The sequence below is a fragment of the Perognathus longimembris genome, chromosome 14 (assembly GCF_023159225.1).
Source record: "Perognathus longimembris pacificus isolate PPM17 chromosome 14, ASM2315922v1, whole genome shotgun sequence".
In the NCBI taxonomy this organism is placed as follows: Eukaryota; Metazoa; Chordata; class Mammalia; order Rodentia; family Heteromyidae; genus Perognathus; species Perognathus longimembris.
Window position 1 is genome coordinate 56789809 of NC_063174.1, and position 14668 is coordinate 56804476.

The window sequence follows — 14668 nt, forward strand, 5'->3', positions numbered from 1 at the left end:
GGATTATAGGCATGAGTCACCAATACTCGGCAAGTAAAAGGTTTTAAAGTGTTGGTAGCACAGGAAAATGATTCCACAGATGAAAAACTACAAAAGGCATTTTGCTCTTCTCCAATGAAAAATTAGCAAAGCTCTGGAAGGGCAAATTATGCCCTATCCTTCTGATGAAAAACATGATATGCCATGACTGAAACTGTGGAACAATGGCAGTGTGAAAATATGCTACGTAAAAATTTCAAATATACAGGGGCTGAGAATATGGCCTAGCCGTAGGTTGAATGCTTGCTCAGCATGCATGCAGCCCTGGATTCGAGTCCTCACTACCACACTCAGAAAAAGCCAGAAGTGGCGCTGTGGCTCAAGTGGTAGAGTGCTGGCCTTGAGCACTGAGAGGCTCAGGGACAGTGCCCAGGCCCTGAGTTCAAGCCCCAGGACTTGCAAGAAAGAAAGCGAGAAGAGAGGGAAGGAGGAAGGAAGGAAGGACACACACACACACACACACAACTGCTATATTTGTTAAGTGTTTCCTGTACATTGAATAGGCAAATATTTAAAACAAGCAGGCACCAATGACACCTATAAGAATCTTAGCTACTCAGGAGGCTGAGCTCTTGAGGATCGCGGTTCGGAGCCAGCCTGGACAGGAACATCCATGACACTCTTACCTCCAATTAACCACCCCAACACCAGAAGTGGAGCTGTGGCTCAAAGTAGCCTTGAGCAACAGAGCTCAGGGACAACGGCCAGGCCCCGAGTTCAAGCCCCACGACTGACAAAACATTTTTAAGCAAAACTATTTCTATGTAAGGCTATCCCAAAACAAGCGGAGCGCACGCGCGTTTGCACCACCTCTGAGGTCCAATGGCCCAACAAACGGCATCCATAAGTACTTGGAGGGAAGGCGCGGACGAGGCTCCATCCTTCTGCGAACGCGGGTGGGTCCCAGTGGCCCCCAGTGGCCTCCGCGGCCGGGCGCCGGGGCCGGGGGTGGGGGTAAAGCAGGGGGAGACCCTAGCCGGGAGCCCGCGGGGACGCAGCAGGAGACGCAGCCCCGCCCCGTTCGGAACGCCCCGCCCCTCCCGCAACGCCACGCCCCCAGCTCCGATGGGAGCCACGCCCCCGAGGCCCAGGAGCCCCCTCCTTCCTGAACGCCCCGTCCCTTCGCAGCTCGCACTTACGCCCCTGAGGCCCGGAGCCCCGCCCATACCACGCCCCCCTCACAGCTTGCAGACCCGCCTCCAGGGCCAAGAGCCCCGCCCTGCACGGAACCACAAGCCACGCCCCTTCCTGCCCGGCCCCGTCCCGCCCTCAGAGAGACTGACCGGCCCCGCCTCTCCGGGTTCGGGCTCGCCTCCTTAGCAACCAACGGGACTCTTTCACCTTAGCAACCAGCACAAGCTACTACCTACCATGGCTGAAGAGGAAGGTTCTAACCCGACGGAAAAAGTTATCCGGATCCAAAGAGTGTTTATAAACCTGCTGGACACCTACAGCAGCAAAAACATCGGAAAGGTGAGCAGCAGCGGCCCAGAGACAGCCTCCCATCCCAGCCCGGGGTCCCCAGCCCGCGCCCCCAGGGGGGCCTCCCCTAGGGAGAGCCCAAGTCCTGGGCACCATCCCTGCGTCCACACTTCAAGGGTTTGGACTCTGGGTCCCATTTAGCTCCCACTGTCCTGCCTGTTTCGCCCTGGGGAATGAAGGGAATCAAAAGGCCCAGGGGCCTTCAACTTAAATTGCTCACTGGTCGAAATAAAGTCGTGGTTTTGTCATTCCTCTCCTTGACCTCTGTTCTCAGGCCCCGTGGAGCTCATTTCTATTTCCTGGAAATACCTCTGCCAGGCTAATAACCACGCCTGCAAGCAAGGCAGCATGCCTCAGAGAGGTTAAGGATACAGCCCATGCTGCCTTCACTGGTTTCCACCCACTGGGTGGCTTGAAACAGCAGAACCGATCCTCTCCCAGTTCTTGAGGACACCCAGTGGGTCCACAGGGTGGGTTTCCCCCTGGAGCCTCTAGAGGAGAATCTCTCCTGGTTTTCTCCTTGCTTTGTGCGGTTGCCAGCGATCCTTGACATATCTTGACTTAAAGGAAAGATAGAATAATAGATCCATCACTCCACTCTCCATCTCCTTGTTCTCTCTTGGCATCCTTCCCTGTCTCTGTGCCCAGATAAGAGTCTCCCAGCCTTTCCTGCCTGGGCTGGCTGAGATCCATGGTCCTCCGGTCTCAGCCTCCTGAGTAGCTGAGCGCCCGGCAACTTACCCTTCTTATAAAGACACCAGACACCATTATCTGTACTGGCTAAAATCTGAAAAACCCTGCTTCCAAGTTAGGTCACATTGCTAGAAATGTGGTTCAGTGATAAGAATGCCTGCCTACCAAATGCACCAACCTGGGTCCAAACCCAGTACTGCCAATGATAATGATAAAACAATAACAATAATGCAAATTGGGCCACATTTCATCCAGAAGGACAAGAATGACCCAGACAGGGTGATACTATTCAACCCATTACACCATCTGAAACTCATTCGGTGGGTTGGGACTGTGACTTAGTGATAGAGTGCTTTCCTAGCATGCATGAAGACCCAGGTTCCATTCCTCAGTACCACATGAACAGAAAAAGCTGGAAGTGGTGCTGTGGCTCAAGTGGCAGAGTGCTAGCCTTGAGCAAAAAGAAGCCAGGGACAGTGCGCAGGCCCTGAGTCCAAGCCCCAGGACTGGCAAAAAAAAAAAGACCAAAGAGGCTGGGGATGTAGTTCAGTGGTAGAATGCATGTTTAATGTGCACAGACCCCTGGATTCAATGCACAGGAACTGACAGCCACCCAGAAAGGTACAAAACAGTCTTATTTTCTGCTATCCAAAAAGAAAGACATAAAGAAGGTGAAACAGATGTCTATGTATCTTTAGAGAGAGATAGCATATATAGAAAAACAAATATAGGTATAAATCAGATATAGATAAATATCAGATAGAAGTTATACATGTGTACATACACACAGAGAGAGAGAGAGAGAGAGAGAGAGAGAGAGAGAGAGAAACATCTCTATACAGAAAGTTTCTCACCTCTGGGGGAGGGGAGGAATGGACTCACACAGGCCCACCAGGTATTATGTGCAACTTTGGGGCACAGAAGACTTCATAATAAATAAGACAGCAAAAGGTGCTCCTGGGCTGGGAATATGGCCTAGTGGTAAAGTGCTCGCCCCGTATACATGAAGCCCTGGGTTCGATTCCTCAGCACCACATAAACAAAAAGCTGGAAGTGGTACTGTGGCTCAAATGGCAGAGTGCTAGCCTTGAGCAAAAAGAAGCCAGGGATAGTGCCCAAGCCCTGAGTTCAATCCCCAGGACTAGCAAAAAAAAAAAAAAAATCTTTAGTTCTAGTATGGAGAGAGCAAAAGCAACTTTTCTTTTTGGTCCCAATCTTGGAGCTTGAACTCAGGGCCCAGGTGCTGTTTCTGAGCTTCTTTTACTCAAGGCTAGCACTCTGCCACTTTGAGCCACAGCTCCTCTTCTAATTTTTGAGAGATTAATTGGAGATCAGAGTCTCATGGGGACTTTCCTGCTGAGTCTAGCTTCAAGCCATGATCCTCAGATCTCAGCCTCTTGAGTGGCTAGGATTACAGGCACGAGCCACCAGCACCTGCGGAGAATGAAATTCTTAAACACAGGACAAGTCACTGCCAAACATAGCTTCTATAAAATACAGAAGCAACTTGGCCAACTTTGTTCTTGTGTGGGTCACTGTGACCAAATGACATAAACAACATAAGGCAGGAAGGATTTATTGTGCCTCCTGGTTTCAGAGGTCTCCGTGCGTAGTACTTGGGTTCTGTGGATTTGAGGGCCATGGTGAGACAAAGCATCATGGCAGTGGGAACATGTGGAGAAGCCATCCACTTCTTCATGGTAGGCAGGAAGTGGAAAGAGAGAGAAAGAGAGAACTAGAGACAAGATACTGGCCTTCGATCAGCTACTTCTTCCAGGTTAGGTCTACATCCCAAAGTTTTTGGAATCTCTCAAAATAGCACAGCCAGATGAAAACCACCCCCTTCAAATACATGAGCTCTTTTGGTGGATCATTTCATGTGCGAATCATACCAATTCTATTCCATTATTCAGTGTGGTACCCACAGGACCCCATGTGGTCCTGAATACTTAAATATGGCCAGTCTAAATGGAGAAGTGTTCAATTTAAATGCACATGAAGCCGGGCATTGGTAGTTCATGTCTATAATCCTAGCTACTCAGGAGGCTGAGATCTGAGGATCACAGTTCAGAACCAGCCTGGGCAGGAAAATCCGTGAGACTCATCTCCATTTAACCACCAGAAAACCAGAAGTGGCGCTGTAGCTCAAAAGAGCAAAGCATTAGCCTTGAACAAAAGAAGGTTAGGGACAATGCCCAGGCCCAGAATTGAAGCCCCACGACCAACAACAAAAAAAAAAGAACAATTTAGACTACCTCAGTGTCTCACGTTACATTCCTGAATTTCAGTTGAACGATATAGTCATCTTTGTTGGAGCCCAGCTCTATCTCTGGCTGGTGCACACAAGTGTTCTTCACCAATCCAGTTGTTGAGGCCTTCTGAGTCCAAGTTCTGTCTGAAAAATGGAAAGCAAAATGGAACCCCTACATGCCGCCACTGTGGGAATTCCATCAACCTAAATGAGCTGGGAGGGGGTATGGCCCCCAGCAAACCCTCCATCAGCATTAGTTGTTAGAACAATAGCCCGTGTTAAGCCTTGTCTCTGTCACTGTGCAGAAGTTCTTAGCAACCCTTGCTTTAATTCATGACTAGCACGGGCGAACGTTCTGTTTCCTTGCAGTTCCTAGCGAATTGTGTTGTTGGGGCTTCGCTTGAAGAAATTACGGAGGAGGAGGAAGAGGAAGATGAGGCCAAGTCAGGTGCCCGGGAGGCCATATCCTTCAGACAGAGGGAGGGCACCTTCCAGATCGTGGGCACCCTGTCCCAGCCCGAAAGCCCCCGGCCTGACTTCGCGGTGGAGACGTACTCGGTAAGGCCGCATGGCTTCTGCCCGCATAGACCCAGGATAAGAGCCCTGCTCTCCAAGGTCTTTCCAGTGCACCACACTCTGTGTCATGCTTCTCCCTGCACTCCGGATCATGGCAGGACGTAGGAGTGGTCCTTCTGTAAACAGAGACGAACCATATTGTGTCCACTTGAATTCGCTGGCCGAAGCAAAGATTTTAAAGTAGATGTTCTTGGAAAGGAAGCTATAGTTGGGACATTTGGACTTACAAAATCCTTCTCTCTAGTGTACTTAATGAATATTCCATCTTGTGTTACACAGATGGCTCTGGGCCATGGTGAGGGCCTTTGTCTTCTGGATTATGAGCCACTTAGGAATAATATGCATGTGTCTGCTACCACATGATAGATTCTACATGGCCCTCTCCTGGAGACACTTAAATACTCCTTGAAGTGGGGGTTGGGGGTGTCTTCCTCCAGGAAACTCCTCCCTCCATGCCTCTGCTAATCTGAGCAACCTACAAAGCAGTTCTATTCATGCTGCCCCTGTAGCCGCCTTCCTTCCTCTTTGCCCAACCTTCAGGATGTAACTCCTCACCCCATAAATACGTACACTTTTTAGCCAGGCACTGGTGGCTCACTCCTAACGTCCTAGCTGCTCAGGAGGCCGAGAACGGAGGATCGAGATTTCAAGTCAGTCCAGGCAGGAAAGTCTGTGAGACTCCCAACTTTAATAAACCACCAAAATGCTAGAAGTAAAGCTGTGGCTCAGCCCAGCTGTGGCCAAAAGGCTAAAAGTAAAGCAGCAGCCCCAGCCCAGAGTTCAGGCTCCACAACTGGCAAACACACACACACACACACACACACACACACACACACACACGGAAGTCATTAATGTTGCAACCTGCTGTGTGCTTGGTAATCTGCCGCAGCAACCGGAAGCAAGCCAAGGCAATAATGGAGGCCAGACCCTGGGACTGAGGTTTGGGGTACCAGGGGACCTATAGCCTTCCTCCAGCTTCAGATCCCACCATTTCATTAACCAAGGTTTTTATTGGTCTTGTGCAAGGAAGTAAGCTACAAACTTCAACATGTGACAACATTCTGTATACTAGTGGTAGATGACCTTCTTATTCTGGGAAGGAGAGCTAGGCAGTAAACAGCTTGCAATTTGCATGAATGTAAGTCTACCCTAAGGCTCCCACACAGTTTAGGGTGGAATTAGCCTACACCTAGATAGAAGTCTGAGTTCCTGTTAAGTCTGGACTGATTGACCTTTCCTGGAAACTCTCAGCATTCTAAAAAGGCATTCCAAACTCCCAATCCTTTTGGGGTGGCACAGCTTAGATTTTTGGGCTTTCCCCCATTAAGATATATACATATATACATGGGTGTTGTCCAGAGGGGTTACTATTTCATAGGTCAGGTAATGAGTACAATTCTTGTTTTGGACAATGTTACCCCTCCCTCCCTTCGCTTCCTCCCAGTTTCCCTTTCCCCTGTCTGTGTAGAGCCAGAGTGAAGGACCAGAGTAACTCCATATTGTACTAAGACCCCAGTCTGTCCCTGACTGACCTTACTGTAAGCCCTAAAGACCATAAAACACCCTGGGACAGAGAGTTCTCAGGAAAAACCATAAACACCCATAAGAGTGACTGGCAGAGAAGAAAAACAAGTTTTGGAGTTACACCAGGACTCCCCCACCCAGGTGTGGTTTCCAGTATCTAATTAAGAACCTGCAGCTGTGCACGAATCCCCTTGCTACACCCCTATGGCTTAACCAATCAATTTTAAATGGGTCGGTCCCTTGATCTGACCAATAGCCCTTCCCAGATTTCTTCCCGCCACCAAATGCGCCAAACATGCTTTAGAATTATTTTATAATTTTCCCACGGTGTGTGTTGATTTGTTAAAAGACGCTATGATGTATGCTAAGTCCCTGCCTTCCCCAAACAGTGTATAAAATCTGTGCTAAATCTATGCTCAGGGCCTCTTAGTGTCACCAGCGTGCTGAGTGCGCGGAGGACTGAGCTAGCTCGAAATAAACGCCCTTTTTGCTGCTTGCATTGGTCTTGGTCTCTGGAGGGCTTTCGGGGGATCCAAATTTGAGCATTTCAGTCTGCCCACAATTTACATAATTCCCTTTTCACCTAGTGTCTGCTGAGTACCATGAATGCATTTGTTCGTCCTTCTCTGGGCTGTTTCCATAACTTGGCTATTGTGAACAGTGCAGCAATGAACATGGATGTGCAAGTGTCTTTACCATATCCTGACTTGTGATGTCCTGGGTCGACGCCCGGGAGTGGCACAGCTGGGTCATAGGGAAGTTTTCTGAGGAACCTCCAAACTGCCCTCTTCTCTGGTTGCACTAGTTTACATCCCCACCAATAGTGCAATAGGGCTCCTTTCCCCCACATCCCCACCCGTTTTTCTGTGGTACAAATTCCTGATGTTGGCCAATTTTACTGGGCTGAGTATATTTCCCATCTTTATTTCTATTTTTAATTTTGTTTGTCGGTCATGGGGTTTGAACGCTGGGCCTGGGTGCAGTCCCTGAGCTCTCCAGTTCAAGGCTAGTGCTCTACCACTTGAGCCGCAGCACCACTTCCAGTTTTCTGGTGGTTAATTGGAGATAAGATATATATATTTATATGTATATATATATGAATGAGTTATTAAGTAGGTAGCCGATGATGAATACTACCACATTCAAGCAGAAGAGAGAACTTTAGTTTGCCAAACTGCTGGCCTGCTGCCAAGTTCAAGGTGTGTGTGGGGGGAGGGGCGGGCAAGAGAGAACGTCACTCCTGGGCGACACCTTATCTACAGCAGGGGCAGGGAGCTGTGTCCAGGTGGCTTATGATGTAACCTCAGAGAAGGGGGAGGTAACTGCCTCCAGGTGTACCAGTGACCTAGGTGGCTGGGTGGAGATTTAAAGGGAGGGGCATCTACATGGAAATTTGGTCACAGCACACAGAGAAAACCAGTGCCCCATGAAAGGTTTTATTTTAAGGTACCTGTGAGCTCTGGGGAATTTCTGATGCTCAGGACAGTGGTCATAACAAATGCCAATTCTAGTTTGGTCCATGGCACCGACCTATAGAGAAATAGGCTGGTATCCATGCCATATGCCATATCCACATCACTAGTTACTTGCCAGTCCTGGGGCTTGAACTCTGGGCCAGGGTGCAGTCCCTGAGCTCTTCAACTCAAGGCAAACACTACCACTTGAGCCACAGCACCCCTTCCAGTCTTCTGGTGGTTAATTGGAGATGAGAGTCTCATGGAATTTCCTGCCCTGGCTGGCTTTGAACCGCTGTCCTCAGATCTCAGCCTCCTGAGTAGCCAGAATTACAGTCGTAAGCCACCGGCTCCCAGCAATTTTTGCAAGTTTTTAATCACATGTTCCAGGTCCTTTTCACCAACTTCTTTGTTTCTACCTCAAAACCGCGCGCAGGGAGAGTCAGCATGGATTTAAAGTGGAAGTCCTTGTGCAGACCGTGCTGTGTGACTCCTCCGTGGAGCGTGTGTGCGGGGGATGTGGAAGCTGTCGTTTTGTCTGTACATTAGGATGACCTTGCGTGCAGCTTGCTGAAAATGACTGCCAACTCTCTTTTCAGACCATCTCTCGGGAAGACCTCCTTACCCGGCTGATGGAATGCGATATTACCATCTATAACATCACGGAGAACCTCCAGCAAGTGGAAGAAGCCTTATGGGCAGTCTCTGGTCAGTAAGGCACACTCCCATCTCCCATCTCCCATCTCCGTGTGTGTGTGTGTGTGTGTGTGTGTGTGCGTGTGACTGAGGAGAGAATCTAAAGCCTCCATCAGGCTAGCCAAGGATGGACCACTAAACTCTAGCTCTACTCTCTACTGACATTCTATAGTGGTAGGGACACTTTTTGCATAGCTACTTTATCTGAGAGTCATAGAAAAAGTGATCCAAGAAATACCCCCAAGGGCTGGGGATATGGCCTAGTGGCAAGAGTGCCTTCCTCATATACATGAGGCCCTGGGTTCGATTCCCCAGCACCACATATACAGAAAATGGCCAGAAGTGGCGCTGTGGCTCAAGTGGCAGAGTGCTAGCCTTGAGCAAAAAGAAGCCAGGGACAGTGCTCAGGCCCTGAGTCCAAGCCCGAGGACTGGCCAAAAAAAAAGAAATACCCCCAAAATTAAGTCCATGCTAATGAATAAGCCTGTGGAAAAACTTATGGTTTGTTTCTGTCTATTTGTTTTGGTGCCAGTACTAGGGATTGAAATCAGGGCCTTGAGCTTCCCTTGAGAATTTTTTGGGTCCTTTCCCCCGTTCCCCCCCCCCCGCCCCCGCAGTGCTCTACCACTTGAGCCATATCTGAAGTCCAGCAGGTTTTATTTGTTTTGTTTGTTTTTAGCCAGTCCTGGGCCTTGGACTCAGGGCCTGAGCACTGTCCCTGGCTTCTCTTTGCTCAAGGCTAGCACTCTGCCACCTGAGCCACAGCGCCACCTCTGGCTGTTTTCTATATATGTGGTGCTGGGGAATCGAACCCAGGGCTTCATGTATACAAGGCAAACACTCTTGCCACTAGGCCATATTCCCAGCCCCACTCCAGCAGTTTTGCTGGTTAATTGGAGATAGAGACTTATATGCTTTTTCTGCTCAGAGTTGCTCTGAACTGTGATCCTCAGATTAGCTGGGATTACAGGCTTGAGCCACCACTTCCCAGCTTGTGGGTTTCTTCTGTCACGGTTGATGGTGATCGTATTGTTTGGAGACAAAGTCTCACTGTGTAGCCTATCTGGGCCTCAAACTCCCAGTCCTCTTCCCTTGGCCTCTTGCGTGCTGGAGCACAGTTTGTATGTGACGTATTTGTTAGGTACTTCAGATGAATGGATCAAAACAAAAGGGAGCATTACCTTTCAGAATTCCACCTTGGCTCATTCCACAGGCACTACTTACAGAGGAAGGTGTTGAAAAACACCTGGGGTGGTGTAAGGAGAAATGCAGAGAGCCTGATAGCTCCCCCTCTTATAAACAAGAGCCCAAGGTACTTACAGAAGCCGGAGAGAGGCCGGAGAGAGCCGGAGCCGGAGAGAGGCCTCGGCCTCACAAGGAGGCCCCACAGGAGGGAGATGCGCCTTCAGGAGGACAGGGATCCGATGCAACTCATGGTCTCTGATGACAAGGGTCAGGGTGGGCAAAAGCTCTGACAAAGACAGTGAGCTCCAAGAGAATAAGCAGGTGTCTAGAAATGTGCTGCTTTGGTGACTCATCTCTGGAAGCCTGAACAAAGGACAGTGCACCCGCAGTTCCCCAAAAGATCGACGTTTCAGTCCTGCAGACAACTTCAGGGGCCACAACTTTTTTTTTTTTTTGGTAAAGAACTCAATAATATATCTAACCGTGTGAGTCAACTACCCTGCTTGTACCCTTCATTCCAGTAAAACTTGATTTATATAAAAAAAAACACACAGTGCTTTGCCAAACCTTGAATTCTATCCACCGCGAAGCTATGTGCGGGCTTGAATTCCGAGACGTGCAGTGCAGCCTCAGGACTGAGTGGAAGCTATTCATCCAATGACGACGGAAGAACACCGTCTATGGATTGGAGGTGTGGCCCTTGGACCATCAGAGCACTTCTGTATAATACTGTGCCTAATTCTCCGCCGGTGAAACACAAATCAAAAACACAAACACAGGTTTGACTTTTCCCTTCTAACTTGTTCTTAGAGAAGTGATGTACAGAGGGGTTAAAGTTACATAAGTCAGGTAATGAGTGCATTTCTTTGTGGGCATGTCGCCCCTTTCCTCCCTGTCTCCCAGTTTTTCCCTCCTATCCCCACCCATGAATTGTATCGTTTGTTTTCAACACAGTATCTAGTGAGTACCTCTGTTGCATTTGTTTACCCTTTGTCCCAGCATTTCTGTGACTCCCCTTACCCTCCCCCAAACCGATACATGACCAAAGGAGACAAAAATAAAACAACAGCAAAAGAAAAAAACAGGGCTGGGAATATGGCCTAGTGGCAAGAGTGCTTGCCTCGTATACATGAGGCCCTGGGTTCAATTCCTCAGCACCACATATACAGAAAATGGCCAGAAGGGGCGCTGTGGCTCAAGTGGCAGAGTGCTAGCCTTGAGCAAAAAGAAGCCAGGGACATTGCTCAGGCCCTGAGTTCACGGCCTAGGACTGGCCAAAAAAAAGAAAAAAAGAAAAAAAAACAACTTCTTGTTTCCATTTCCTGAAGCTCATTTCAATAAATATTACTTTCTATGCTCAGATACACATAGTCATTGCACCTTTGATGAACACTGATTTTTTTAAACCATAGAAATGTTATCATCTTTTGGAAGGGAAGTTATTGGAAGCCTACTTTCTGCCTATTATCCCTTAGCAAATATTTACAGCTGACATATATTTGCAACACATAAAGTAATCATCAGAGCTAGTGTTTATCCAGCACTCATTCTGTGCCAGGTTTTAAAAATTGATTTATCTTCTAGTGTATGCCTATCATTTCCTTTTAAATTTTTAATATTTTTTTTCTGAAATACAACCTGGACATGTTTTGAAAATTAAAAAGCATAATAAAGCTTACAATAGAAGAGGCAATTCCTTGAATTTTCTTTCTACCTCAGCCTTACTTCCCCAAAGGGATTTTTATTTATTTATTTTTTATTTATTTATTTATTTTGGCCAGTCCTGGGCCTTGGCCTCAGGGCCTGAGCACTGTCCCTGGCTTCTTTTTGCTCAAGGCTAGCACTCTGCCACTTGAGCCACAGCGCCACTTCTGGCCGTTTTCTGTATATGTGGTGCTGGGGAATTGTACCCAGGGCCTCATGTATACGAGGCAAGCACTCTTGCCACTAGGCCATATCCCCAGTCCCCCCAAAGGGATTTTTTAAACTACTCTTAATTTAACCTTCAAAACGCTTCTGTGGAACTAAAGATGTAGCTCAGACACAGAGGATTGTTTAACCTGTGTTGGCGCTGCATTTGATTTCCAGCACAGGAAGACAAACAGATAGATGGGCAGACAGACAGACAGACAGATGGCCTAAATGGTTGTCCCCCCATTGTGAGTTGACACTATCCATTGACTTCTTGCTGTGACCCCCACCCCCACCCCCACCCCTCCAGTGAAATGAATCATGTAAACCTTGATACTGCATCTTCAGTGCAGTGTATCTTAGCTGCTTTCCTGCTCATTCTCATAAAGAGCTTTGCATAACTAGGAACATTTCCGTCCTGTATTTGGAGGAGAGGTTTTGAATGGATTATATGCTTTTGAGATATTAGAGTATTCATGTACAAGGAAGTACAATCAGAGATCCTTTAATCTGTGGAATGGGGGCGTCATGGTAGATGGGGCCCGGGAGAATAGTGATAGTGGAAAATATTAACCGACACAGACACAAAGGAAGAAGCGAGTGGCAAAGATTTATTGAAGAGAAAGATAAGCGGAGATCCAGCTAGGTGGGGGGTGTTTGTTGTGGGAGGGGACCCCCTGGGGTGTGTGTTGTTGGGATTCACAGGGTGTCTCTAGGAGAGAGCTCCCTGGGACAGTCCGCCAGCCATACCAGCCCTCAGCCCCAACCCGAGACTCCACGTAGCCTGCATGAGCTCTCCACGTGGCGTTGAGCCCCTCCAGGTGTTCATTCTGGGATCCCGTCAGTCCGTCCGCTGTTCACACACACGTCTTCCTGGGCACCGGGGACTTGTGTAGCGTGCAGCCGCTCAAGACTAAACTGAGGGGTGCAGAGCCGCTATGGGAAGGGGCCTCCGTCCTGACGGCCCACTCGGGCTCTTCTTCTGCAATCAATCAGTTGTATAGGTTGCAAATGCTTAGATTTTCTTTTATTTTTATTTTTTTTTACAGTTCATATATATATATTTTTTTTAGCATTGTTACTTGGGGGAACTTGTCGAATTATTTTTGGACATTTTAGAATCCTAAGCCTGGTCCAAGCTCTGAGCATAAAGATGAGACCCTGTCTCAGAAAACCAAAGCCCAAAGTGCTCGGGGGTGGCTGGGATGGTAGAGCACGGACACAGACCCCCCCTTTGCACTTTTCATTGTTTCCCAAACAGTATGGCTCGAGCTAGGTCCTGAGTTCAAAGGCCAGTGCCACAAAAGAAAACAAACAAAAAGGAATATTCCACATTCCTGTATGCATGTTAAACCTGGCCTGACAACTCACTCCTGAGAGGCAGCCCTTGGTCGTCATGGAAACTTTCACCCCCTAACTCCGGCCAGTTCCTCACTGGGCTCCCTCTCCATCCTCCTATCCATAACCCATGGAAGCTCACTATGAAGAATTGGTTCGACTTTCCTTATGAGAGAAATCTCACGGCTCTTAGGTGCAGTGGACACCTTGCCAGCTGCCCCATGGCCTTGTGGGTGGTAGCTGTCGAAACCGCCCCAGGATGCCGTCCCCTTGTATTGCACAGAAGCCTTTGGTCCAAAGCTTTGGATTAACAGCTTGCTGCTCACAGGCTGGGAAATTGGAAGGGGATACCCTCTTCCTTTTCCTCCTCCTCCTCCTCCTGTTTGGTGATGATGATGACTATGATGATGATGATGACATCATCTTCAAGTAGGGGGCGATATTGCTGAGTCCAGAACGGGCTGGTGGCCGTGGGACTTTGGAGCAGAGGTGCCACCATCTGATGCTCTCGTGTTCCTGGGAGGAACTCCAGGTCTCCCTGGTAGTAGTCTGTACACAAGATTTCAAAAACCAAGCTGTGCATGGTTCCGATAACTGCTCTGCGTTTTTGGTCCACCAGCCCTGAATGAAGAAGTGACCCATTTTGAAAAGCGGAAGGTGTTTATTTTAATTTCCACGGTGATGACATGGGCGCGATCCAAACCTCTGGACCCGGTAAGTAGGCAGTGATTGCTCCTTTAATGTGTGGTCTGTGTCCTCGTCCCTGACCCCGGCCTGTTCCAGGCACTCCACACAGCTCCCAGACTCTTAGCACACGCACTTCTAAGGAAGACCACTCTGATCTATATCCCTAAGAACCTTTTTTTTGGGGGGGGGGGGGGGAGTTGTCGGACATGGGGCTTGAACTCAGGGCCTGGGTGCTGTCCCTGAGCTTTTTCAAGGCCAGCACTCTGCCACTTTGAGCCACAGCGCCACTTCTGGTTTTCTGGTGGTTAGCTGGAGGCTTGTGGACTTTCCTGCCGGGGCTGGCTTTGAACTACAACCGTCCTCAGATCTCAGCCTCCCAAGTCACTAGGATTACAGGCGTGTGAGCCACGGGCACCCAGCCCTTACTAAGAACTTTTAAGTACTGCCTGATAGAATAATATCCATGAGTCTCAATAACTGCCTGTTGATCCATGAGCTGGTGACCCCAGAAGGTGAGGTTGGCGCTGAAAACCCCCTGTGGCCTACGAGATGCCGGAGCCGCCCAAAGTCCTAGCACGCGGTTGTCCCCTGTTGGTTCTGAGGCTGCTTGACACAAGCCACTGTGTAGCCCACGGGATGAAAATGAAGCTCGTGCAATCAAGACAGACATGGAATCCAGTGTGGTAGTACATGCCTGTAACCCCAGCACTCCGAAGGCTGGGGGGGGCGGGCACGGGGTTAGCGGCTCAGGCCATTTGGGCTACACAGGGACCTGAATCCAGCCTGGCCTACGTAGTGAGACCCCAAAACTTGTTTAAAGCACTTTTGAGCA

General features: G+C 48.8%; 1 protein-coding gene across 1 annotated transcript in view; it reads left to right on the forward strand.

Annotated features, from left to right (window-relative positions):
* The first annotated feature begins 1402 nt into the window (after nucleotides 1-1402).
* Nucleotides 1403-14668, forward strand: part of Ak7 (adenylate kinase 7) — a 48949-nt gene continuing 35683 nt past the window's right edge. Inside the window, exons 1-4 of the mRNA XM_048362183.1 lie at nucleotides 1403-1512; nucleotides 4835-5023; nucleotides 8619-8727; nucleotides 13769-13863. Coding sequence (XP_048218140.1) covers nucleotides 1411-1512; nucleotides 4835-5023; nucleotides 8619-8727; nucleotides 13769-13863 — 495 coding nt within the window. The 5' untranslated portion in view covers nucleotides 1403-1410. The remainder of the gene's footprint in view (nucleotides 1513-4834; nucleotides 5024-8618; nucleotides 8728-13768; nucleotides 13864-14668) is intronic.